The 26,412-nt window shown below is 40.3% G+C and overlaps 2 protein-coding genes across 7 annotated transcripts in view; one reads left to right on the top strand and one right to left on the bottom strand.

Annotated features, from left to right (window-relative positions):
• The window catches only part of ELF1 (E74 like ETS transcription factor 1), an 87,840-nt gene extending 86,610 nt beyond the window's left edge, over window positions 1-1,230 (bottom strand). The window contains exon 1 of one of the 2 annotated variants that reach the window (XM_038140746.1): window positions 1,098-1,230. The gene's annotated coding sequence lies outside the window, so the exon portion shown is untranslated. The other variant, XM_038140783.1, reaches the window with a different exon arrangement.
• WBP4 (WW domain binding protein 4) lies at window positions 1,226-24,483 on the top strand. Of its 5 annotated transcripts, XM_038140808.1 has the most exons (10): window positions 1,289-1,349; window positions 7,544-7,616; window positions 9,055-9,117; window positions 9,225-9,348; window positions 10,145-10,357; window positions 11,151-11,206; window positions 14,034-14,100; window positions 16,063-16,202; window positions 17,240-17,472; window positions 19,248-24,483. In XM_038140808.1, coding segments are annotated over exons 1-10 (1,179 nt in total). In that variant the 5' UTR covers window positions 1,289-1,347; the 3' UTR covers window positions 19,456-24,483. The 5 variants fall into 5 exon arrangements, with proteins under 5 accessions (XP_037996749.1, XP_037996758.1, XP_037996744.1 ...); XM_038140830.1 differs by lacking the exon at window positions 7,544-7,616 and having other exon boundaries at window positions 1,232-1,349; XM_038140816.1 differs by lacking the exon at window positions 9,055-9,117 and having other exon boundaries at window positions 1,238-1,349.
• The last annotated feature ends 1,929 nt before the right edge of the window (window positions 24,484-26,412 follow it).

The following is a 26,412-nucleotide window of genomic DNA, read 5'->3' as shown; positions in this document are numbered from 1 at the left end:
TCAACCAAATTTCAACCCGGGGCATATATTTATAGCCATGTTGTGAACTACATAAAAAGTACACTTATAATGGAAATGCTGACAAATGCAAAACTCCTGCTGCTAGCTATGACAGTCTGACCACAAGCCCTCCTTGTGAGAGGAAAAAGCAATCTCCCCACCTCTTCCTCAGGCAGCTCGACAGCGAGCTGGGGCAGGGGGTGCTAGGAACAGGTATTACTGCCCTGTTCTTGTAGGATGGATCGAGTCAACTCTTATTCCCCGTATTTCCCACATGTTGAATGAGCCACCCCCCTGGTTTTGCCATAAACAACCGGAGGGCCTCTTACAGCCATGACTCACTCCGCAGGCTTCTCCTCCACCCCTGTGCGTGACTGTAGCAAACAGGCTGCCAGCTGCAGCCGGTGAATTAACACGACTTTTTTCGCAGAACCGTGGGGAGATCAGTCACACAGGGCAGGGCGGAGGGGGAGGGAGGGGCTGAGGGTGTGCTGCGGAACACCAGCCAGGGGTGAGTTTTATTTGCGGGGGAAGCAGCGGAGGAGGCGATCGGGGGCCAATGTGCCGGGGACGCCCGAGCGTGACCGTGTCGTCCCCGTCCCCCCCGCCCCGGGACGGCGCCGGCCCTCGACCCCCCTGTCCCGCGGCTGCCCCACGACGGCGGCAAGGCGGGCGGCCGGGAGGGAGGCAGGCAGGGACAGAGAGCGGGCAGGGCGGCACGCCGGGGGCAGCGGGGAGAGGGCGGAGGTGAAGCTGGTCCGCAGCGGAGCCCTCCCGACACACGCGCCGCCGAACTCCCAGAAAGTTGGCAGCGGCGTCCGGCGGGACGAGGCTCCGCTGGCCGCCGCCCCAGGGCGCGCTCCGCCGCCCGGCCGAGGCCCGCTGCCTCCCCGGCCCCTTCGCACCCTGTCACAGCCCTTCTCCCCACACCTTTCATCTCCCTTGGGTGCCGCGGGGCAGGGACTGCCTGGCACGGGGTGCTGTCGGCGCTGGGGATCGAACCCGTGGCCCGCGGTGTCTTTCTCCCCACCGCAGGGGAGGCGGCTGAGCCTCCCGGTGCCCCCGAGCGCGGGACGCGGGCGGCGGGCGGCACTCACCGAGCGGCCGCGGCTCCTTCTCCCCGTCCGGGCGGCTCCCGCTGAGCGCTCGCTTCCTCGGGGGCGAGGGAGGAGGAGCGGGTGAGGGCAGGAGGTGGAGAAGGGCGGGGAGGAGAGCGCGGCTTGAGCCCTCCCGGCTCCCGTCGCCGCGCTCCCTCCCTCTCCCGGCGCCGCCCCATCCCACCCCGGCGGCGCGGCGAACGGAGGGGAGCGTAGGGCAGCGGCGCGGCGAGCAGCCGGGGCAGCGGCGATGTGAGTGCCGGGGGCCGGGAGGGAGCGGGCACAGCCCCCCGCCCTGCGAGCCGGGGTCGGGCAGGGCTGGTGGCGTGTGGTGCGGAGGCCGGGCCGGGCCCCCGCGGGCCGTGGGGAGGTCGGGGCCAGGGGGGCTGCGGCCGTGCCCCGGCTGTGGCCGGCGACCCCCGCCCCGCTGAGTGAGGTGTTTCACTGTCGCTCCGGTCCCTCTGCTCCCGTCCGGCCTGCCGCTCTCTTCAAGTTGTTTGTTTCTGCTGCGCTGTCTTGCCCTTATCGCCCCAGCACAGGCCGGGCAGCTTCGCCTCCCGCCGGTGGGGCACTCGGCGTCCCTCAGAGCGGGGCGGGCTGCGAGGAATGGGGCCCGTGGCTCCTCACCCTGCAGCCCCGCTCTGTACCCTTCCCAGCCCGCGCTCTCTCTCCCTCCCTCTGCCCTGCACTCCCTCCTGCCCCTCTCTCCGTCCCCCCTGGCCTCCCTCCCTCCCTGTCCCAGGTCCCCCCACCTTGCGGCCTCCTTTGCCGCCCAGAGCGAGGCGTGAGTGAGAAAATTGTCTGTGCCTTGGTTTTACCTGGGCATCACTGCTTGCTTGAAGACTTTAATTAGGAAATTTGTGTTAATACCTGACCACGTTTTGGGGAGGGGGATGTGTAAAAATCCCAGCTGCTGTCTTTATTAGGTGAGAATGGCATATAGAATATTATGTCTAGCTGCTTGTTTCTGTTACTTTTCAAAATATCCTAACTTCCCTGCTAAAAAAAGCAATCTTGACATGGTCACAAATTTCTCTTAGAGGTCTGTCTGTGGGGCAGTACTTGTTGGTGAGCTGTGTGAGCCTGCCTTGCAGGCTGGTGCTAGGTACAGCAGTGTTCTTAATTTTAGTTATTGCTAAAATTATACCTGCTGAACAGATTCCTGACCCAATTTATGTTGCTGTTTTTTTCCGCTCTTCTAATTCTTATCACATTCTTCCTGACATAGCCCATATCCTTCTTCTGCATCTACAGCAGCAGACCTCTGCTCTCAGGAGATATCCCTGACTTCAGATATTTAACTTTTGAAAGCTGACTCAGGCAGTTCACTTTAGGTTCCCTGTATAAGGATGAAACACACACCTAAGGAGTTCAACATGCTTCTCAAGTGTCTCTTTCGGATGCAAAGAGTGCTGGTTTTGAGATGACAGTTTCCATCTATTGACAGGGGGAAGTGAGACAACTCCACCTCACTATTTAGACAGCTGAAGTTAGAGGAGATGACCTAGAGAACTGCAGTTCCATCCATGCAGAAGGCTGCCTTCCCTGATATCTTTGTGCATTCTTACATGTTAAAAGTATTTGTGGCATTGGAAGTGGTTGAGTCACCATCCCTGGAGGTAGCTAAAAGACACATGGATGTGTCACTTAGGGACATGGTATAGTGGTGGATTTTGCAGATCTTTTCCAACCTCAATGATTCTGTGATTCTGTAATTTACAATTTTGAAAAGAGAACTGGCAAAGCAGATTCGTGCAAGTACAGGTCAGGCTGAGCAGCTTCTGCAGACTCTGTTTTCCATTGGATATTGTAATTCGTACGTAGTTCACAGGAGGCTAATGTAATGATAAAAGGAAACAGGCATTTGGGTTGTGAACTAGAATTTACTGAGGGCTTGCAAAAAATATATTTGACTTGAGGGCCAGAAGAGCAAAGCCCTTCAGAGAACTGCCATGTTTCATATGGATGAAACTCTCTCTGTAGGAGCCCACGTATAAACATATATTGTGTGATCTATTAGAAAGCCAACTAGGTGGGGTTAGGCAGGACAGTCCCATGTACTCACAGTGTCAGGGATAGTATTTTCCTTACCTTATTTTTAAATGCCTTAAAAAAACCCAAAAGTTAAGGGTATTTAACTAAGAGTTTTTAGGGTACGATGAGTAAACTACGAATGAACAGAGTTGCTGTGAATTATTGGGGAGTGTGAGTCATTAGGGGCCGTGGCACTGGGACCTACTTCACAAAAACAAAACATTTTTGATCTTCTTCTCTGCCAATCTTAGCATTGCAATTGTAGAGCTCACCAGTACTGGGATATTTGAATTAGAATTAGCTGTTCTGGAACAGCTTCCCCTGTGGAGGAGGGTCTGTTGTGAAATACATGGAATTTTTCTTTTTTCTTTTGTTTTTTCCTACTTCTTTCTGTTACAGAAGTGTTACTTTTGTTCAGAAGTATGCAGTATTTCAAATAGTGTTCAGAAATAATAACTCATTCTGTCCTTTTGACGGGCTGTTATAGAACAGCTGCAATGTCTACCCTGAATTAATTTGCTTGTGTACTCAAGAACTTGTGTCTTATTCACGCTCGCGTATTCAAGGCGAGGATGCACTTAGCAGCCCTTTAGTGCTCAAACTTGCAGAAAGCTGTAGGATGTCACATTCTTGTAAAGTGCTTGGAGGTTGTAGATACTCAAACCAAAGACTGCTGAGCCCATGTATTCTGTTTTTTACCCCGAGGGCTTCTGATTTGGACAGATACATCCCTCATACAAACTCCCTGCATCCCTGCCAGATATCAAGTCAGATATTTTAGAACAGAGCTATTCAAAGCAAATGCTTCCAGATTTTGTTTGTACAATAAAATTCTTTTTCGTTGTGTTCAGAACCACCTAAACCAGTTGTTTCTCTTCCCCCCCTTGATTTCAGTACATGGTGGGAACAAAATCCTCTGGCCCAATCTCCACGTAACATTTGGCAAAGCTTTCTCAGCCCAAGATAGCTACTTTATGAGGGTTTTTAAGCTTCTCTGTGTAAGGAAAGCTGTTGGCACCACCTTTTGAAACGTTACTGGTACAGTAACTAGTGAGGAGAAGCACCTGCAGGTTGACAGTTCAGAGCCCTGGACTGTAGTATTTGAGTTACTCTGCATGTCTTCTGAACCTGTCCTTTTTGCATACTCCCAAACAAGGCACTGGGATGCGTAACCTGGTCACTGTAGCATAGGCTGTGTGATTCTCCTGGCTCAAAAAATGCCTTGTGCAGAGTATAAGTACCTGAGTTTCGGTGCTTTCTCTCTGAGTTTCATCATTTTCATATCTTTTTAGAATGGCAAATAACAAGCATTGTTAATGCAGAGTTGCTGCTTGTTCTTTCTTGTGTTCTTGTTCACTCTGATGTTTTAAATAAGTTTTCAGAAGTCTGAAAATGTTTTTAACATTGATCAATTTGCACTCTGCTGTTTGCAGCCTTTGACTTTGTCATCTCATGAGTTCCAAAAAACCAGCTTGATGTTAATTTCCTCCTTTTCCTTCCTTTTCCTTTAACCCCCTAAAATGTTGAACATTCTTTTTCTGAGTGGTATGACCAGTAAAAGTTGAAAGAAGATCACTGTTCTTGGGGAGACACAAATTGGTTCGAGTTAGTATGGGATTTCCAAGTCTGGATGGGTCTGCAGCAGTTTGCCCAGAGGCTGCCCTGTTCCCTGGTAGCAGGCTGTGAAACCGACTTGCTCAGTGACCTCAGGAAAGTCGGACTCCAAAGAGAACCCTTCTGCAGAGTTAGAGCTTCGCAGTAAAACTGGCACCTCTCTCTGGGTCTGTGTCACCAAGGTTCCTTTGGGAGCCACACCTGGCAAAGTGTATGCAGGGTTAAACCTCAACCCTGCAAACCTGGACAATGCAGACATGATGTACTCTGGACTGTCTCCTTGTTTTACTAAAAGGAAGAAAGGGAGTTGTACTGGTGCTGGCCAGCTGGCCAACTTTCTAGTCCTTAGGAGGCTGGCCCAGCTGTAGAGCTGAAAACAAGAATCAACCTTAACTTCTGGCAGAAGACAAGGAGTCGTAAAAGCTGTACTATTTTGATTGCAATGACTTTATAAAATAGCTATTTCCCATTATTTGTACACAATTATTCAAGGAAAAAAAACCTTTGTACTACTTTACTCTCAAGCCTGTATTTGTCCTATTAATAAAACAATCACAAACTTTAAAAATTGTCATGGATCTGAATTGTGACTGGAGCCCATGAGGAACTTGTAGCATCTCAATAATGTGGGGTTTCACTTCAGTTGCTGCTCCTTTCCAGATATTCCTCTTTGGTTTGCTCTCATTGCAGCACCACTGGAACTTTGCAGGTTCTGCTGTTGTTACAATGGCAGGTGTTATTCCATGGACATTTCAGCTGAGCTTGAGATCATAAGTTACACAATTAATTTCATTAATCATGAAGTGCAGGATTTAAGGTTCTTAGGATAGCTGTGCACGTTGCCATTTACATTTATTTTATATGTAACAGTAGAGAGAGAGTTTTTATGAAAACCAGTAGGAGATGGAACTAAAAGACCTTTATCAATATGTGGATTTGTACTGAAGCCACAGGTGTGCCCTCAGGTTCTCCAGAGTGGTTACTCTATGTATTGCTACTGTGGTTTGCAACAGATGTGGTGGCCAGCAGCATTTAGGAAAGAAATTGGTGTAAAATAAAGCTGTGAAAATATGGCTTGTCAAATTCTCAGGTCTTGACTTGTGGTGGATGCAGCTGTGCAGTCTTAATTTTAGCACTCACATTTGATTCTGTTGAAGAGAAAGAGCCTCCTGTCTTAGGTTAAACTTGGAGAAAGGCAGAGGTTCTTGCACATCCAAAACATGCAGTGAGGCTTTTTTTAGTTTATGTTTTCTGTCAAATTTGGTCCATTGCCATAAGAAGTTTAACCCTGCATTTAGCTGGAAATTTATTGTAGATGATGTCAAAGGGTTTAGAGACAATTTATAGCTCAAGCAGAAAAAGGGATCTTGAAGTATTTCGAGCTTTGAATCTCTCCCTCCCACTCAGCTGGTTTTCCAGCCTGAGCATTAGATTTCTCGGGCTTTGCCCCATATGTTTGGGTATAAGTCTCAAAAAACCCCTTTTAATTAAATGTGTGACTAAGTAATCACACAGTTCTAAAGTACACCATTTATGGATGAGCGGATTTCTGTTTAAATCGGGGAAAGCCCAGCTGCTTCTTTCTAGATTTCCAGGAAATTGCTTGAAAAGCTGTGCATTGCTAACCATGCTATTGCTTATAGGTTGATATATTTTTGCAGAGTACATCCTTTGTACTTAGACTTTCAAATAATCATAGCCTCTTGGCAATTGTATTTTTGTGTGAAACACTGGCGGGGAAAGTGTATTTTGATACCTGCTTCAATTGTAGGAGTTGAGTTGATCAGGTCTGTTTCTGTAATTAAAGATATGCTCACACGTATCATAAGGATTGAGGGTGCTGTTGTTGTGCATGGAAGAAGTTTTGGTTTTATTGAATATCAGGAAGTATTGTCCTTGAACTTTTTACAGTGGTCTTCAGGCAAAAGGCCAAGATTCAATTTTTCTGATGTTATCAGTGTAATTGTGAATATTTTTTAAATTTTGTCCCTCATTCTTTGTCATTTTAACTTAAAAATATAGAAGTCTGTTGTTCAAATATGTTCTGGTGAACCAAAGCATTGTGTCTGTTGCTGCAAACCAATGAGAAATATAATTGCTTCTACATAAGTCTCATCTGGCATTAGAAAGCAGTTTTTGATGAAGAAACAGCCATTGGAGGTTGTTGGTTTTATTGTTAAATATTTTGATATACTAACTTTTCAGCTCTGAAGAGTTTTCCCCAAGTTTCCTCACTTATCTAATTACATGGGTCAGAAATTCCTACTTTTTTACACTGAAACATCCAAACAAACAATTTACTGCTGTGTCTGTGACCTCTCAGGTCAGAATCTGGTCCGGGATTCACTCCCCACAGTAGCTCAGTTGTCCAGAACTGCACCTTTGTGTTGCTGAGTTCGCTGTGTACAGTATCCAGCATTTTTATGAAAAACAGTGCAAGTTGCACTTCTCTGACCTTTCCATGTTTAAATGGGGTACCTAGAGCTGCTTGGTTATCTCTGGCTTGCTTTGTCTTGTATTTTTGGTTCTTACAGCACCGCCTCAGTTGTAAAATTCTGCAGTTTTTGGAGGTCAGACAGTCAAAATCCCAATACTGAGCTGTGCTTTATGAGACACAGTTGTTAATACAGCTACTCTTGGTAGACTTGGTTTAAAAAAAAAAACCAAAAAAAACCTCTTAGTATTTAATCACCCAATGAAGACTAAATTTAGTTTCTGAAGATATATATAAATATATATGAAAACCTGTGGCTTTGGTTATTGTTTCAGATTATACATCTTTTTTTTTCTTTCCCCAGGGCCGATTACTGGAAATCTCAGCCTAAAAAATTCTGCGATTACTGCAAGTGCTGGATAGCAGACAACAGACCTGTACGATGGTCTACCATACTATGTCCATTATTTGAAATATTAGGAATTTGAATTACAGGCTTTAAACATCACTTTTTGATACTAGTTGGTTGATGCATGAAATTTGTTCTATAAAAATGCCTTTGTAATAGCTGTAGTGTTTAAAATATATTGCATCAGAACGAGATACCCACATACAAGATGGTGTCTGCTGCTCTCCTTGGCAGTACAGATAGGGACTAAATATCTGACCCTGCTTATTCTTCAAGTTCTGTAACTTAACATTTGGTCTGTCTTGAAACTGTCTGTGCCTGTCCTTCGCTTTCATGTGCCAGTAGAAAGCAAAACCTGGCGTCTGTACTGTTTGTATGTGGTAGGCACAGTACAGCCAGTGCTTTGAGCTCTCAAAGCAGGTTTCTTTCACACAGCCCACAGAAGCATTACTGAGTTACAGAACGGTGTTTCAGGCTTGCAGATGCCTTTTGCAGACTACTAGACACATTGGTGTCTTCCTTAGCAGTAGACTTTGCATTCTTGACTGGATGCCAGGGGTTCTCCTACAGCTGAGCTTCCTCTGGCTTACAGTAAGATACCTGATCAGCTCACATGAACTGCAGGTATCTTCTCGGAGTAAGTGAAGAGAAATACATGTCAGGGGAGGGATTTGAGCAATTTATAAACTCTGTCTCTAAACGAGATGAGTCATCCTGGGATGTGCTTCCTCTGCACATCAGTTTGTGCAAAGGTCGGGCTTAGGCATCTAACATCTGAACACCCAAATGAGCACAAATGTTTTTATGTGAGAACCACATGAGGACTACCACTGTTGTACCTGAGCTTCTGAACTCCTTCCAGCTCCTACTGGTGTGAGTCTTTCTGGCAGCTTTTTGGCTTGCAGACTGTTCTGTTATCCGTAGTTATCCAACTCTCCCACTTGGCCTTTTCCTCTTTTTCTCTCTCCTTTTCAGATTTTTGAACTTGCAGATTAGTTTAAATTCATGAGATATTTCTGCTAAATAACCAATATGGTTTTTAAAAGTTTGCATGAGAACAGGGTCAAAAAAACATCCTGATGATATGTGGAAGGATAGCATGAAGAGGGAACCCAGATTCCCTGTTATTTGTCTCTAACATGTGTGCTGAGCAGTATTATTTGAAAAAAAATTAGTCTTATTCTAATACTATGAGATTACTCATAGTAATCTCATAGTATCTGTGAGATTACTCATAGAATCTGATACTATGAGATTTTATAATTTCTCTGTTGAATGCTTCTCAGTGTTCCTGTATTCCTATAGCCATTTTAGAGCTGTAGTGTTTGCTGTAAGTCTTCTCAGAACAGGTTACATTTAGGCTTGTTCAACTACAATTAGTCCAACTAAATTTTAAGTAACTAAAATTAATTGTTTTAAAATTGTATAATACATATTACTTTTCTTGGTTTTTTCTTACTTTGAAGAGCATTGATTTTCATGAAAGAGGAAAGAACCATAAAGAAAATGTGGCAAAGAGAATTAGTGAGGTAACTCAAATATCTTAATTGCACAAAGCTTATTTTTACTCTTTTTCATTATCAGATTGGTTTAATTTATTCTCTTGGGTTTTTTGTTTTGTTTTGTTTTGTTTTAGATTAAGAAGAAAAGCTTGGAAAAGGCAAAAGAAGAAGAAAACATGTCAAAAGAATTTGCAGCAATGGAGGAGGCTGCAATGAAAGCATATCAAGAGGATATGAAAAGGCTTGGAATTAAGCCAGGTAGTTCATATAGCTGCCAGCAGATTAAAGAGGGAATTGAAAGAATATTGAATAGGAAAGTTTTGTCTTAAATTAGGTTTAGGAGCAAGAGAGAAGGCCTGTTGCTGCTCATTTTTTAAAAAAATGGAGTCTGCAAATTGCCAGGAGTAGAAGTTTCAGTACAGAGTATTTATAGCTATGGTATCCCCTGATCCCTGGAACAGTCAAATTTGGAGTGAAAAAAATTAAACAATGTGTTAACAGAAAGTTAGGCTGTAGTTGGTGCTTTGAATCAGCAGTGCAGCTTCCTTTGATTAATTTTATGTTTCACTTTTGCCAGTTGGAGGCAAAAGTTCCCATGAGCAGGAGAGGCTGGGTTCCCACTGGTGTGAAACAGTGGAGATGAGAATCTCCTAGTCAGCTTGCAGCTCAGCAAGTACCTTTGTTCTGGACACTGAAGACATATTATCCTTTAAAAACAAGTTTGTAGTTTCAGGCCCTTGTAGCAGCTGTCTTTTTCATACCTCTTATTTTCTCTTTTGTTGTTCAGTTAGAGCTCATTGGTTCTTATGACTTTTCTCTTTGTAACTCATCATTTTTAATTTGGATGTTGTTGTGATGCTATAGTAGCGGTACAAAGCGAGATGTTTTTAATATAGTCTTTTAAGTGCACCTGCTAGGAGTAAAATACTAATGATTTTCACTCATTAGTGAAAATACTCATAAGAACAAAGTTCCCTATTTTCTGTTGTGCAAGAGTGACTAATGTTTAAGTTTAGAAAAGTACTCTTTTTTCAAGGATATTTTTTCCTCCAAGACAATGTAGGTTCCAGTTCAACACAGAGTAAAACGCAGAGTAACACAGTGGAAACTAAAGCAAAGAAGGAAAAAAAAGAGAAAAAGGAAAAGAAAGAAAAGAAAAAAAAGACATCTCAGGATGCCTCAATGCCATCAAAACTTGAAACGAAGGAGTGGGTGCAAGGATTATCTCCTGAAGGCTACACATACTACTACAACACAAAAACTGGAGGTAAAAGCTACTGAGGAGCAAGTGCAGATAGAATTACCGAATATAAGTGGGAAAAGACTATCTGCATTTTTTTTTACTTCCCTGCTCTTTCAGTAGTGTGCTGTTAATTAAAATAGGAACACTTAGATGAAGTTTTGGTATATAGCATTTGAGACTTGGGTATCCAGAATTTCAGATTGGTTTTACTGTTGATTAATAATGGAAGAATGCAGTAATTCCACAGTTTCTGGAAATGTTTAGCTTGCCAGGGGTTAAGTACACAAAGATAGCTGTGTTCTTCCTGAAGAAGCTTTGTGATCAGAGGTATGAAATAAACTCATTGCATCTTTCCAAATTTACAGGATTTATCTAACTGACTTGTCTTGAGGAGCTGCATGTTTTGATTTACTTTAGAATATAAAAGCAACCCTCTTTTATGATTAATGAGAATGTTACAAACTGTTTCTTATAAATTTAAAGATTGGCATTAGTATTTACTGTAGTCTTCCATAATTTCATAATTTTTTTTTTAAACCAAAAATCCTGTATCTCTATATCAGGCATAGCAATAGAGTCTGAAGGGTTGTTACCTCCAGCGAAGCCAGCTGTAATTATGATACTTTGGTTTATTGTTCATACCATAGTTTGGTCAAGTATTATTCATATTCCAGCGTGGGGTATATATTTATATAATTTGTTTATATGTATGCATTAAGCAGTGTCATATCCTTTAGATCTATTTTTAGTAAAGACTATTAAATATAAACGAAATTGAATGATGTGAAATGGGTGAAATATGCTTTTGTTTTTCAAGAATCACAGTGGGAAAAACCTAAAGGATTCCAAGGCAACTCTCAAAACTCACAAACGGTAATCAAATTATTAATAGTTTTCTTTGTCCTTGTAAACACTTAAATAGTCTAAGCAATTTGCAAATCATCTGATTGAGAAAGATAAATTTTTTGCCCTTAAAAGTTAGGAGAATATTATTTGAATATGTGTAATCTTTTATGAAAAACTGCAGTTTTACTATAGAAATCCTATATGGCAAATTTGTCTGTCAAGAAAAGAGAAGTGATTAGTGATGGTTGGGTTCCTGCAGAATATACTTCTTTTATGCTTCAACACATAAAATGGAAAGCTTTTGAGAAATTCTGAATATTCTGTTAAATCTTTTTTAAATGAAATGTAATTATAAAAACTAAATATTACACAGTTGAAGTAGTTAAGCTTCCTTTATCTAAGGCAATACTGAAACTGCATTGTCAGGTAGTTGAAAAAAAGGAAAAACACTTTTTTTTGGTGTTTGCTTTATGATACTGTTACATAATAGTGTTTTTACTGGGTTTCTTATGATCATGGAACCTATGTGCAAGCAATTATTCAGCAAAATTAGTAATTTTGTACATTACTTGATTTTCCTTATTTGAAGCACAGAAAAACTTGCAGAATAGTCCAAAGGCAGAAAAAAAGTCTTATTATGATTAATGGGTTTTCCCATGATACTTACCACTCCAGGATTTTTGTGCTTTGCAGCATTAAAACCAGGATTTTTCCAACATTCCTGTGATGTTATGTTTCCCTGTTTTCAAGATAGATGTCATATATATACTTCATTTTGATGTCAATTTTGTTGGGTTTGCCAGTGTGGAATTTTACACTAGAGTTCAAAAGAGCCTGATGTTTTCAGAGTGCTTGACATTCTGTAGCTCTGTATCGTTACATTGCGTGCTACTCTGGCTTTCTGATTCCTTCGTCCTGTGGTTTTGCACTACTTGTTAATCAGCACTTCAACTTTATCTTTCCAGTCAATGCGTAGCATTGCAATATGTAAAGTCAGTCTTACTGTAGCCTTCCACTGAAAGATGTGGTCCTGAAACTAATCTTGTATGGTCCTTGGTACATATTTACCCTGACAGTGACCTAGTTCAGGCAGTGAAGGCATCAGAGTTTAGGTTAGTGCTTTGAAGACTTATTTCCTTGCTATCAGCATTCTGAATAATCGGAAAAAATGCCAATGTGGGCAGAGCAGATTGGGGGCGAGAAGGCACTCCCTTCTTGGCATCAATTTGAAGTTAGCTCATCCTAGCCATATCAGAAGCACACACCTTCAGCCCCCAGTATCTCTAGCACCACACAGCTGAATTTTGCTATTCTTCCCTCACCCTGCTCAGTGACTTCGTCCCGTCTTGAGTTATTTTTGCTATCACTAAAAACAAGCATTTGATTGCTCCCTTATTTAGTCTGAGCTAAGGATATTGGGAACATTCCAGATCTCTAGCAAGGACTAGGACTCACTGCCCAGAAATTAAAGGGCATACTTGCAATACATCGTGCCAGGAGCCCTCCTGGTTTTACAGCACATTAGGTTTTGCTCAGGCTTGGTAAGAGGTGGGGAAGACAGGAAGGGGCATGTTGAAGCCTGCCTATAACCAGATAGACTGACAGTGTGCCTCTCAGCATTTATGTCACACTCTGTGTGCCTAGTGTCAGATATTGGCTGAAAACCTCTAACCAACAGGTCTACAAATGCTCAGGATCTAATTCTTAAAAAAAAAAGAGATGGCTTATATGTTTTTAGCCTCTTTATCCTTAAAATAAACTTTCCTTTTGCTTCTTTTGTTAAAACCAACACACTGAAACTTCTGAGGGCAAAACCTTGAGAAAGCATGATTCTGAAGGCTTTTGTGCCTTTGCCTGCTCTGAAACTATCAGTACAGTATTTTGTGTTTACAGAGTGGGTGCAAGAACTTTAGCTTCTGACTGTACTGGGCTTTCATTAAAAAAACCCCAAAGTTTTAACAAGAGTATTAAGCAAATGTATAGGTATGCAAAAGCCTGTCTGTATATCTCTGTATACACACACATTTATTAATAGCAAAATAATATGTGGTGAAGTTGCCCAACACAGGGCTGGGGAGTATTGGTGCTTAAGGAGCGGGGAAGTAGCTGTGCATGTAACAGGGGATGAAAACTGGATTCTAAAGGAAGATGTTAGGGCATGGGTAATGACTGCTAATATAGCTGTAGCTGATTCTGAAAAAAGAATTACTTTGTATATCCACAAAGATATACCAGCACGTTCACATTTAATGCTTATTTATTAATCAGTAGAGAAAAAGAGTGCATTGTTGAAATTGATGCTTTAGTAAAGAAGTGAAATTGTTGGCATGCAAAGTTTGATTCTATAATTATTTGTTGTTGTGTTCTATTTTGGGATAAATTTCTATTTGTTTGTGTATATTTAATTTGTGATAAAATTTATTGGTTCTAGTTTTCTGTAGCCCTCATAAAGACCTAAGTCTCCCACAGAAATTTTTTCAGCAGTCTCCACTAAATACAATGACCCAAATAGGAAATTACAGCCTCAGGGGTGAATACTTTGAGAAAACCCACACATGTAAAATAATGGCCTATATAAAAATTTAAACTGTATGGGAACAGTTATTATGCAGCCTCATACTAATTATTCACTGTTTGAGAAATAATTGTGTAGGTGCATTTGCAATATTTTAAGTTATGGAATTCCATCTTGTTGGAGTCAAAGGAAACACTTTCTAACAACATTAGGGATTCAAGCTTTAAACCAGTAAGATGATCACAGAAAAAAATTACTCAGGGGTTGAATAGACTCATAAGTGATGCATTGGCTGATCCTGAAAACCATTTTTCATGAGCTCCTGTATCTTTTTCCTAGGGAGCAGAGTGGGTGGAAGGTGTTACTGAAGATGGTCATACCTATTACTATAACACACAAACTGGAGGTAAGTATTTCTTCTTAAACACTGCGTCAGGAGAGAGGGTTTTCAGAAAAACCCCTTTTTTTGTTTTGCAAATAGCTGCATTTTTTACTAAGTTCTGTACTTTTTAAGCTGCTGTCTTAGTTGGAGTAAAATAGTAGCTTAAGTCAGCACTGGCTTTCTGGCTGCATTGTCAGTGTGCATACGTTTTTGCTTCAGAGGTTTTTTTTGGACACTCAACTTGTAATTCTAAACTAGGCATTCATCTTTACTACATATATATTGAAATAACAATTTGGAAAGTAGAAGGAGACAGGATTTTGTGTTGCTGGACATGTAGAACTGACTTAAGAATTTCCTAAACTTTGCCTCTTGCTGACATAGCATTGATAAGAAAGTCCAGAATATTGCCTCCTACTTATTTTCTACTTTTTTCTCCCTACATGGGGAACTTTGTGGTAACTTCCTCAGAATAGCATCTGTTTTCTAAATCTATTTGAATCATTTTAAGGTCAATGATTCCTCTCTGGAGAGCAAGTGGTTTTTTTGCTGGCTTTGAGTTTTACTTCTGCAGTTGGGTATGAAGTGGCATTGCTAGTGATGCCAAGAATAGGGGAAAAAAAAGACCAAAAAAAACCAACCAATAAAACCTATCCAAAACCTTTCGGTTTTTCATTGGGCCACTCCCCTGCCCAAAGGATTTGCAATTTCTTTTGAAAGGGAAAGGAGATGTCGGTTATTTTTAAACATTGCCTTTCAAGTTCAGATACATTTTTGCCTATGTTTGCTGTTCTTTTAAGTACTTCATGGACATATGACACTTGTGAAGAATATGTTTCTAATCATCACATTTGGCAGAATTTTGGCTTTTGAGATTTCAAATTGATCCCTCACTTTTATATAGCTGTAAGTGTGTGTCTTGGGAGTGCTTGAAAATTACTTCTCTGTTCTGTTACCAGTAATCCCATCCTCTGACGACAAGACAAATTTTTAACTGATGTAAATAGTTGTAAGTGTCTCGTGTCAGACACATAACTTAGGGGACTGATGGCTCCAGGCTTGGTGCTATGAGTGTGGGAGGCTGCACCTACTGCACTCTTTATGTGGCACCTTGCTCAGTTACTAATCTGAAGCCAGCTGACACCAGTACCCTTAAGAGACTGCGCTGTTCATGCAAATTCATTCATTGCCAGTTTCTTACATCTTCTTCAAGATACATCTAGTCACTTACATATTGTGTTGTTTGCAGTTAGGAAAAAAAGTAGGGTTTTTTACATCTGAAAGCTTATATAATTATAGACTGAAAGTTGGTGTACTTTTGCCATATTCTTACTAAAACCAGTTTTAAGACCATTGTGTCAACTTTTATTTGAGTATTTCTTCTCTGTATATACTGGAATACTACTTTTTAATTGAAAATGAGGATATATGTGTATGTACATATCGTGTATGTACTTCCATGTCTTTTCAGATTGATGTTTGTATTTCCTTGTTTGCTTGAGAGCTCTTTTAATTAGAGATCTAACATTACTAAGAAAAGTAGCACTAGGATTGGGTTTAGCTGCCTGAAGACCTGAAGCTTGCAGTTAGCATTCTTTACCTGTCCTTGTAGTCAGTGAACAGCTCAAATCAAACAGGCACATCTACAGGGCAATTAATTTATTTCTCTGTCTGTGTAAGGATGAGAGAGACCACTGTCTTGTGTGTCACAGTTCGCCGTGTGTGATGTTTTTTGTAAGAACTAATTAAAACAAGCTTTATCAACAGTCAACTCAGCTGTTCTGACTGTGTCTCTGCTGGGAAGAAATGTTATCTTTCTGATTATGGTTATTAAAACAAATGTACCAAACAAAGGCAAAAGCTTTTTGCTAAATTATTTGCTGTGTTTTTGCATAAGGCAGCACTGCTTCTGAAAGGTTATGTTGTCGAAGCAATAAGAGATCAAAACAAGAAGCATAAATAATGTGGTTCAAATGTCTTGGACAGTATCCACATGGGAGAAACCGGATGGTTTTGTTTCATCTTCAAATGAGAAGGGTCAACATGACAAACCTGCAGAAACAGCATCTGAATCAGACTCAGAAGATAGTGAGAATGAAGCAGAGAGTTCAGAAACAAACTTCAAGGTAAGTTTTCTTCAAATTTATTTTACATACATGATCTTATACTAGAAAATTATAACTGAATCTTTTATGATTTGTGGTAGGCTGTACTTACTGAAAGAGATTAAAACGTGTGATTGAAAGTAAAATTTTGCACTTCTTAATAAAATGAATCTTTATTCAATTATTTGGCTCATTAGTGGCACTGTTCCAGAATAGAAAGCATGATCTTTCCTTCAACACACCAGAAGTACCTTGAATTCTACAAGACATGTGATGTTCTCTGAGAAAGGTCACTGTCATCTCTCTGAAATAATCCACAAAATGGTTTGGATTTCAGTATGAGGATGACTTCAACCTTTCATTGGTAAATGTGACTGCCAGTCGACCTGCAGGGAATACTTTGGACTGAAAATGATGTGGTTGTATTTTCCTCATTAAATTGAGAAAAAACATAGCACATAGTACAAAATCTGTATCAATTACATATTTAAAACATGAATTAAAAACTTGAGATAAAACATGTGATAATGTCTCTGGTTGGGTTAGATGGTTTCCTTGAAGCTGGTAATTCAGAACAGACAGAAGCAATTTAAATACAAAATATTCCTAGACAGGTGTTAATTGTAAAACACATACTTTTGTATCACTGTGCATCATTCCAAACTGCTACCAGGTATTAGCAGTAAGTGTGTGCATCTGCATGTAGAGGAAGTTGTATTTGAAATTTTTCCTCTTTATTTTAAGATATGCTAAGCTTTATTTTCAAGTGAGTTTGTAAGTTTGCTAACTTCAGCCTTGGTAGATGGGATTTTCCTGCTTTAATTTCTTCTAATATTTAAGATTTATTTTTCATCTGTAAAGCTCAAGAAGAAAAGTTTGTAAATCTGCAAACTACAATATTGCAATATGAATTTATTGCTTCAAATTACTCTTGGTTGAAAAGCATGAATAGTAGATAATAAGTAGATAATAATAGTAGCAAATAAAAGATGTAAAATAAAGCTACATTATGTTTTTATTTAGGCTTTTTTGCTTAAGATGGGTTTTTTCCTCTTTAGAGGAAAGGAGATAATGGTGAGGAATCAGAGGAAGGGAAAAAGTCTCCCAAAGCTAAAAAGTTAAGCCCTTATGGGAAATGGCGAGAAGTTAAGTCAGAAGAAACCACGGATAAAGAGGAGAGTACATCAGCTTCCCAAGAAACCACTAGTGATGGATCTAACAAGACCAACCCTTATGGAAAATGGAAAGCACTTAAGGAAGTAGGGGAAGATCAAGAAGAAGAAGAAGCAGGGTGAGTATCCTTTTACCATCCTTATTTTCATAATGTTGTTTGCAAGAACTGAAGCTTTTTCCTCTGAATTCTGGCAGAATTAGCACAACTGTGATTGGAAATGTTGCCCAAATACTGTTCTTTTTACAATTATTATTTTAAGTAAGTAAGTTCTCCATTGCAGAGGTGGTGTTTTGGGTTTTATGTACAAGTTCACCATGAGTACAAAGTAAATTGAAGTGACTTAAGAATCATAGTCATGCACTGTTTCTTCAGAGGCTGAGTATCAAATATTTAAATGTTGTTACTCTGATACTATGTTCCTTACATCATCTCCTTCAACAAACTGATTCAGCTGCCCCAGGAGTTCCTATGATCTCTCTCTCTCTCCCCACCATGTCAGACCAATAAACTGCAGATGTTTTCATGAAGTGCATCTGATCAGAAGGGTTGTTTTGTTTTTCTGCATAATGCCTGTGGTGGATCTTTTGTTTCTTCCTTGTGAAGTATGTTCTTTTATTGTCAGCTTCTTCTTGTGGGTCCCTCAAGGAGTCTGGCTAAAATAGGTTTTGGAGAATGAAAAGTCTTTCTCCTTATGCTTTCTCCACTCTCCAGCATTATTGAGCAGGTAGACCTCCAACAGTGCTCATACTAAATCAAGCACTGATGTACTTCTTGGAGATGATAAAGTTCACATAACACCTCCTGAATTGCACCAGCTAAACTGCTCCTTGACTCCTGAGCTGAAAAATTCTTTTGGGTTTTTGGAAAGCACTGTGTAGTAAAAAGTGCTTTCAGCCACTGAACCTAATAGATCAGTCTGTACTTCAACAGACAGGCTTGAGGTGAACACACATGTCAATTAGACAAATGCACTTGCTCATTATTTACTTTAAATTTAGTCTAGGCACAGTGCCACCCACTTCCAGAAGGTTTACACTTTTGGGACACTACAACAATTGCATTTTCTTGACTTGCCATCATTCTTGTGGCTCCTACTTGGGTGCTTGAGCCAGATCCATGTCTTCCTAGAAGCCTGTAACCTTAGTCTGGGTGTAGTACATGAGCTGACATCAGGCTAACACTCAGTAGTAGCAAAAGTATTCTTGTGTGGATTGGCCAATATCTCTGGGCAGTGTTGTGCTGGTGCAATACCTGTGATTTAGGTAACTTTCTGCCAGCTCTTCGGTTCTTCTTCTTCATCATATGTTTGTGCCACAGGTTATCCTTGTGGAAAACAGTGTTTTGCTGCTGACCCCTTAAAACTGATAGGTCATTTTTAGTTGTTGTCTTTGATTTGTTTGGATCATTATTGGCTGTGATCCTGCCCTCCGAAGCTGCCTCTCCCAGCTTAGGATCACTGTCTGATTTGGTAAGCTGGGTCTCTCTTCTGCCATGCAGTCTCTTCAGAATGGACACTTGAGGCAAACAATTCAATGGTGTCCTGGCAGTGAACCACTGCTACTACTCACTGTCCACTGCCTTTGAATATTCTTAAATTTACAGACATACAGGCACTGTTATCTCTTGCAGGACTGTCGACACAATGAGTGCTTGGGCCATGCTCTAAGCTCTCTACAGAATGAGGTATTCGTTTGTTACTTTTTATGGCAGCCCACGCAGAAGAAACAAAGCACATGGGTGTTTTTTCTTGATGCCTGTCATGATGATAACTACAAGACTACATCTAGCTCAAAGCTGTTTTGTCAAATGAAAATAGCTGTTGCTGACTGCAGTACACCATGTTGCTTTCTCCATGTAGATTAACCCTTTTATGTTTTCTTCTCTTCTCCCAGTGAAAAAGTGGACCTGGAGCTTCCAAGTACAGAGAGTGACAATGTAGCACCCCCAGTGCTAGAGGATCCAGAAGAGGAAACAGTCATATTTAAAGAGAAGACAGTCACCTCCCTTGGAGACCTGACAGAAGGGGTGCCAATGTTTAAGAAGAGGAAATTTGAAAATGGAAAATCTAGAAACTTAAGACAAAGACTAAGTGATCAGTAATACTTAACAAATCATTTTAGATTCTGTTTAAGCTAGAGTGAATCAAAAGTATAATATTTTCAACAGGCTTTTATAAAGATAGTGTTGGATAGAAGTTAAGGATTTATAGGTAATAAAACATATGTGAGTTTAATATTTTCTTATTTTATTTTGATGTGATTGGTTTTGGAATGGAAGTTTGTGTTAAATTACTTATGCAATATTGTAAATACACGTATTCTTTATTGTAACCATGCCATCCAAGTTCCATTTGCTCTGTGTATGCTGTTTTAAATACATTTCATAAGGTTTTTTACTCCTTTTCTAAGTATGTGAGAATGCAGTAATCCTTAACCTGACAAAAATGAAGCAGATCTTTTATTTTCATAGAGGAACTGAATCAATAGAATATACTAGAGAGTAAAATCATCCCCCAAGATTGTTTATGTGGCATAGTTTCTCCACTAATGAGTAAAATATTGTGCTTACTAACCTTCGTCTGATCGCTTGCAAAAGAGTGGGTGGTGAGACTGCCAGCATTTCAAACTGATCCTTTAGAAGCTGTTTTTAGAAGAGTTAGTCACATCAATGCCACCCATTCGAAATGATCTTCTGAAAAATTACTTGTGTATGTGCATAGTGAATGTATTAAACCTCTGCAGAAGATCTAACTCTGATGAATCTTAACTTGTAGTCACAGCACCAGAGCCACCCCTGTTGGAGTAGACATTTCTGTGATGTGTTCCTGTCTCCTGCTTTATTGTAGTCTACTTGAATTTGTCCTTCCTTTTACTTATCAAGTTTTCTTCTTTAGTCTTGCTTTCTTTTATTCTTATTTCCTAGCAAAAAACAACTTGTCTGATATTTTAATGAGAAATACTTTAGAGACTTGGCCCTGCTACGGCATACCAGGACCATTTTTGAGGTGGTTGTGTTTTTTCTGCTGATAAGAAGTGTGTGTTTTATGATTGCAGTGTTTGATAAGCTGAGGGCCTAAGTGTGTTGAAGCTTCATCATTCTCAGTACCATAGGGGAGGAAACCAAAAGATCAGCAGAGCTGATGGCTGGTAGAGTCCAAGATGACTTGGAAATTTTCTTAAGGATTATCCCACTTGGTGGGATTGGTCTGCATTTAGCATCACCAGGATTCATTGTCTGTGTCAGAATATAGCTGCACTCATTGCTTCTCGAGCCATCAAACAGTGAACCAGAAAGGTCCAAATAATGAATCTGTTAAAAACTATGTCTCTATTCTTAAAGCTCACAGTGTTTTGTTCAGGAGAGTCTCAGTCAAAAAAAAAAAAAAAAAAAAAGGAAAAGGAATGCAGCTAAGGCAGTTGTCAAGAGTCCAGCCAAATATATATATATATATATATATATATATATATATATATATATATATATATGCCAAAATAGAGTTGGTAACTGCTGAGCTTGAATTTCTTTGAGAAAACAACTATTAATCTGTTGGATCAATTGAGAAAGCAGTGCAGGATAGGGAATCTGGTTTATTCTGTATTACAGTGGAAGTTGAAGTTCTTTTTTCTATTCTGTGACTTTTACTGTATTTAGAAGATAATGAATTATTGTATTTAATCCCATTTGTTTTCTTGGCTTCCTCAGGGTTGGTGTATTTTGGTTGATGTTTGTTCTGATAAATTTGAAAGTTTACTGTAATATCTGACCCTGGATTATTATTTAGAGATGCAGGACAGATGCAGGATGCTTCAAAGTCTGAGATGCAGGAATGTACAACATGTACTCCCAGGAGAGGGTTTCTTAATCAGATTTTCTAGGGTTTGTTCTTACTTGCGCATTACTCTGGGAGCCTGCTATAACTTGAAGTTTTCTTCTGTTTGTGGCCAGTTTCCTCTTCCAATTTACTCAAGTCCTGCCCTTGAGCTAAGTAGCTTTCATTCATCTTCAATCCATCACATCTTCTCTCTTTGAAATCACAAACAGTTTCCTTGTGTGACAGGATCTTCAGTGTCCCACCAGTGCTTCTCTTCACCCATTCCAGCCTGCGTCTGCCTGGACTACACTTGCCTAGATGGATTTCCCTGGGCTACTTCACCTCGATTAAGGCATGCATGATGCCACCAATACTTCTCAGCATATTGAAAGTAACTCTTGATACTTCCCTAAACCTCATGTGCTTTTCACACGACCTCACACGCTGTCTGCCATGGGCACCCTTAACAGTGACTTACCACTACATCTGACTCTTTCTGCTCCTTTGCTTTTGCCAGCTGCTGAGTTACCAGATGGTCATGCTTTCCTTTCAAGCACAATTATTTATTTTCTTAGACATTTTTTGTGCTGCTGTACTCATCCTATTTCTGTTACTTCAAGCCTAAAGTATATGCATTTCATTATGATTTCTGAAAAGTTGTTCTTATTTATTAGTACAGTTCTATCGAATAGTATAAGGCTTTCTTGTAGGCTCCACTTTTATTATCCTCTGAGGAGGATAGCTTTCCTCTTTTAGTGAGGTTCCCCAAATATTAGCATCTTTCCTTTAAAATGCTTTGTCACTTTGAAGTGGTCACAGGCAGCTATTTAAGGTACCTGTAACTAAATCTCTTGAGCAGATGTTTAAAGACATCTAAAAATGAGTGTTAAAAACTTGTTTCCTTGTGGAGCTGCTGTTAGTTGTAATATGAGCCAAAGGTCTTTGTATTGTGTTAAGTAGACAAACCAGAACATTAGGAAAAAAGATTAAAAGTTTTCTTTGCTTACAGGTAGTAAAGTTAGTTTAAATACCATACATGTGGTTTTAGCTGATGTGACTTTTAAAGCCTGCATTTCACAAAAAAATAAAGCACTTTGCTCTCCACTACCTCTGAAAGTCAGAGACCAATTAATTTTTTGTTCTTAAGTGTAAGTTGTGAAAAGAGCCAGTTGAGTTTTGATATATCCTAAACCATTGTTTAATTTTGCACCATGCTGTCATTCAGTTTCCTTACTGTGTATCTAAACCAAATATTTTCTGCTCTACACAAAAATACTGTCTTGTGTGAGATTTAAGGCAGACGTTGCTTTTCCAGGACATCTGTTTTGCACAGATCTCCCTCCCTTTTGTCCTATCTCCCTGCAAAGTCTTCTGCTTTCGGAATTTGCTATAGGACCCCTCTAGGTATTGCCACCATTATGCTTCTCATCTGCTAACCCTTCTTTGGGCTGTGCTGGCTTGTGTAAAAAAAAGGAATTTTTTACTGTTTTACTGTTTTACTGTTTTACTTTTACTGTTTCAGCCGAGTATTGTCTTTTCTGGCTGATCTATTTTCTATCAGACAGTGGTTTTATCTGCTTGACTGTTTTTATTGCCAGCTCCTTGACTACCCCATGAAATATGATTTATGATTTACACCATTTTATATGATGTCATAGACATGGCGAGCAATATGAGGAGAGCCAGAGAGCAGGGGGCAGTTGCAATTTCTGATGATGATTTCTTCTGTGTGGTTTTGAGCCAGTCAATTCACTGCTCTGTATTTTTCTTTCTTTGCCTCTTGTTTTCATCTACCTTGTCTGCTTAGAAAGGCAGCTTCACAGCATAAGACTCATGTGTGTTTTTACAGCAGGGCCTGCCTGAAGTTGGTGATGCTTTTAGAAGCAAATATATTGCATATACAGAAAAAAGAAAAATTATTTTGTTGGGCATTTGCTATGCCAGGAACTGTGCAAAGACTGCTCAATTTTACCCCTGTTACAGAATAATCTTTGTTCCTCTTTAGGCTAAAATACATTTTATTCCTTCACCTGGGGATTTGTAGATTGAAATCCACACTTTCCTAATGGGAAAGTGGGCCTTCATAGATAAAATTTGACCCTCATAGATAAAATTTGTGCCTGCAGCATCATCCAGTTCCAATACTCAGTTTTAGAAGTGGGAGGGCTGGGGAGATCATGACACGGATATGAGTTAAATTCACTAACTTGTGCATGTATAAATTTTCTCCTTTTTCTTTTTTCTTCCCTTAAAGAAATTTTATTTCAGTGCAAATTTTGGCATCTCAGAAAGGGAGTAAAAAACTATTTCACGCTGCTTGGTTTCTTTGATTTGTTTTTGGAGTTGTGTCTCCCCTTTTTTAGTACTTTCCTTATTATTGCTGTCTTCCTTGAATTGTCTTCCTGCAGTACTCCCAGATATGCAAATCTCTATCACCGCTGTGCCACATTTCTCTTGTCCTCCTTCACTTCTCCCCTGCTCTGCTGAGATTTCCAGAAAGCTTCCTGTTCTTCTGTAGCCACCGTGTGCCCAGGTCCCAGCTCCCAGGAGCGACTCTGCTGTTTGCACTGTGCCCTGAAGAACCCTGTCTGCTTTCCAACAACACACAAGCTGTTTCAAGACTTTACATGTGCTCTTTTGATTTCCTTGATAATTCATTTTCAATCATTCAAGACAGATTCCATTCCTTGTACAGGGTTTGCAGCCCTTAGATCCTTTTGCTTGTTGGTACAATAGCTGTCTTTATACCTCCTTCTATCAGCTGTGGCAACCCTCGGGTTCTGTTTTGTCAGCCAGACCTCTTCAGTCTCTCTTCTATCTACCTCTTAAGTGCTCCTACTTTCTACCTGCTAAATTATTTAACTTAGAATTTGTGTTAACCATTTGTGTGATTAACAGGTTTAGCTTTGTGAAATGTTTCAGGATAGAACTTGAATTAAAATTTCCGTATAAATCAAAAAGTGTTGCAAATTATCATCTCAAAAAGGCTAAATTTGCCCAAAAGGATTCCCAGAGCCAGATTTCAGAGATTCCTGAAGAATTTGGGGAATTCCCAGGATTCAAAAGCAGATTTGATTTTACCTGTAAAACCATAAATAGCCTGTTAAAAACCAGCAGTGTTTTACAGACCATGGACTGGAGACAGTGGATTTTAATGGCTTGCTTGGGGTATTTGAAAAGCGTTTGTTTTAGTTTGTAAGTAATGTCTGCAAAGTTAAACAGCTGGTTTCTCTTCTCAGTTGCAATTACAAAACATTGCAAGCTCTTGAAGTGGAATTTATATGAAAATACTGAATAAAGCTTTCATTTGAACAGTCTGTGCTTGTACCGTCGTGCATCTGTTCACGGGGTTTAGGGCAACCCGGGAGATTTAGGGGTGCGGATTCTGTTCAAAATGGAGTCTGGGGTAAATACAAACTAAAATAGGTCTGTAAACATGGAAATTGTGATAGATAGGTGTGATTCGTGCTGATAAAATTGAAACGGTAATCAATATTGATACAATAATTAATATTTGGAAATAATAAAACAGTTAAAAGGTAAATGCCAAAAAAAGGAAGGGGGAGGAGGGGTCCCCCCTCTTCTCCTGCAGATGTTCAGAACAGGAAGAAGCAAGAGATAACTATTACTAAATTTATCTGGAAGAGAGGAAAATTTAGTTGGATACCAGGAAAATGTTAATTATATGAGATTTATTTCTTTAACATTGGAACATAATATTGGCTTATATTACGTTAGCTTTGGCTTATACTATACCAGCTTGGTACGTACGTGTAATCCAAAAGGTGAAGTAAAGGACACTTGAGGAAGAGGATAAGCCTTCCTCAGATGTCCCCCAAAGAGTGGTGCGACCACCTAAAACGATGGTGGAGCATGCGTGATGAAGGTGACGATGGGAGTGGAGATACAAGTGTGACAAATCGAAAATGGGAGGAGATGGTGATGACATACAGCATAAAAAGGGGAATTTTGGCTTGACAAGCTTGTATGTGAGGTGATGGGGGTCCAAAAGCCCTGCGCTCCGTACCCGGCGCATACCCCGCACGGTTATTTTTTTGTTTTGTTTTGTCTGCTTATGCGCTTTTATAAGAACCAAATTATCCCTTTTTTTAACCAAATTATATTGGCAGTATTTTGAGTGTATTCAATTTTATATATATTAAGCTACTTATCTGTGTGCCTTCCTGTAGCACCTTAAGCAGTAACTGGAATTTGGTTTATTCTGGTTTATTCATCAATTATCAATTATTTTGGTTTATTCATCAATTATCAGTAACAAAAACCTCAGGTTTAATTTTTTTTTTAAAGTTTTTATCTGAGTTCAGGTTAAGATTTGTTGCAGTTACTGTTAGTAACATTCAAAATAAAGCTGAATATATGAGCTTTTTGGTCATAACCAACTGTGATTCAGTATTTCATCTCTTTGCTGGCCTTAGGAACAATGCGCAGTGCTCTGAGGGTCAGATACACACTCGACGACTCAATGAAAGCAATCGAGACGAGGTACCCAGGCTGCCCTCCTTGTGCAGAGAGGGAACATCCATCTCTGCTGCCATGGACGGGCTGCTGCTTCCAGGCACACACAGCTTTTGTCTGGCTGCCCTGCGGGCTGGGTGAGACACTGCGGCCTGAGACCTCAGCAGAGAATGAGAGGGTCCAGAACTACCATTCCTATCAATCAGCAGGAGCTGCAGAGCAGTGAAGCTGGTGCCTTGCACGAGCTGTGACGCGACATCCGTGGGTAAGGGCCCCAGGTAGTGCAGAGGGGAAGCCAGGCAGAGGGTGGTAGTCTATGTTTGCTGTAACACTATTCGACAAGGAAAGCTGCAGGAGAAGTCTGTTTTGAGCAGAGAAACGTCCCCTTGCTCTGTTGTGCTGTTTGTTTTTTCCCTATAAAGTGTTTTCCCTTTGCTTTTCCCTCCCCATGCTTTGTTACTGTAATTTTTCCTGCTATTGATTTTGCTGCTGAAAGTCCTGATTGCTTGTAGGAACCAAAAAGCCCAAGCTGAAATATTCCGTCCTGAAAACACCTCAGAAATAGCAGTGTTATGCTGCACGTCCCTTCCTTGAGGGACAAGTACCAGACCATGGCCAAACACAATCTCTCAGCTGTTAGCTCTTACATCCCACAGAACGGCTGGGGTGGAAGAGCTTAGAATAAAATATGGCTTCAGGTATTTTTTAAGTTTGGAGAAAACACTTTCAAATAATGTGTTCTCAATGAGGAGAAGCAAATACATCTGGTT

Source organism: Motacilla alba, chromosome 1 (genome assembly GCF_015832195.1).
Source record: "Motacilla alba alba isolate MOTALB_02 chromosome 1, Motacilla_alba_V1.0_pri, whole genome shotgun sequence".
In the NCBI taxonomy this organism is placed as follows: domain Eukaryota; kingdom Metazoa; phylum Chordata; class Aves; order Passeriformes; family Motacillidae; genus Motacilla; species Motacilla alba.
Note: the sequence above shows the minus strand (reverse complement) of the source record. Positions and strands in the feature narration are given on the sequence as shown.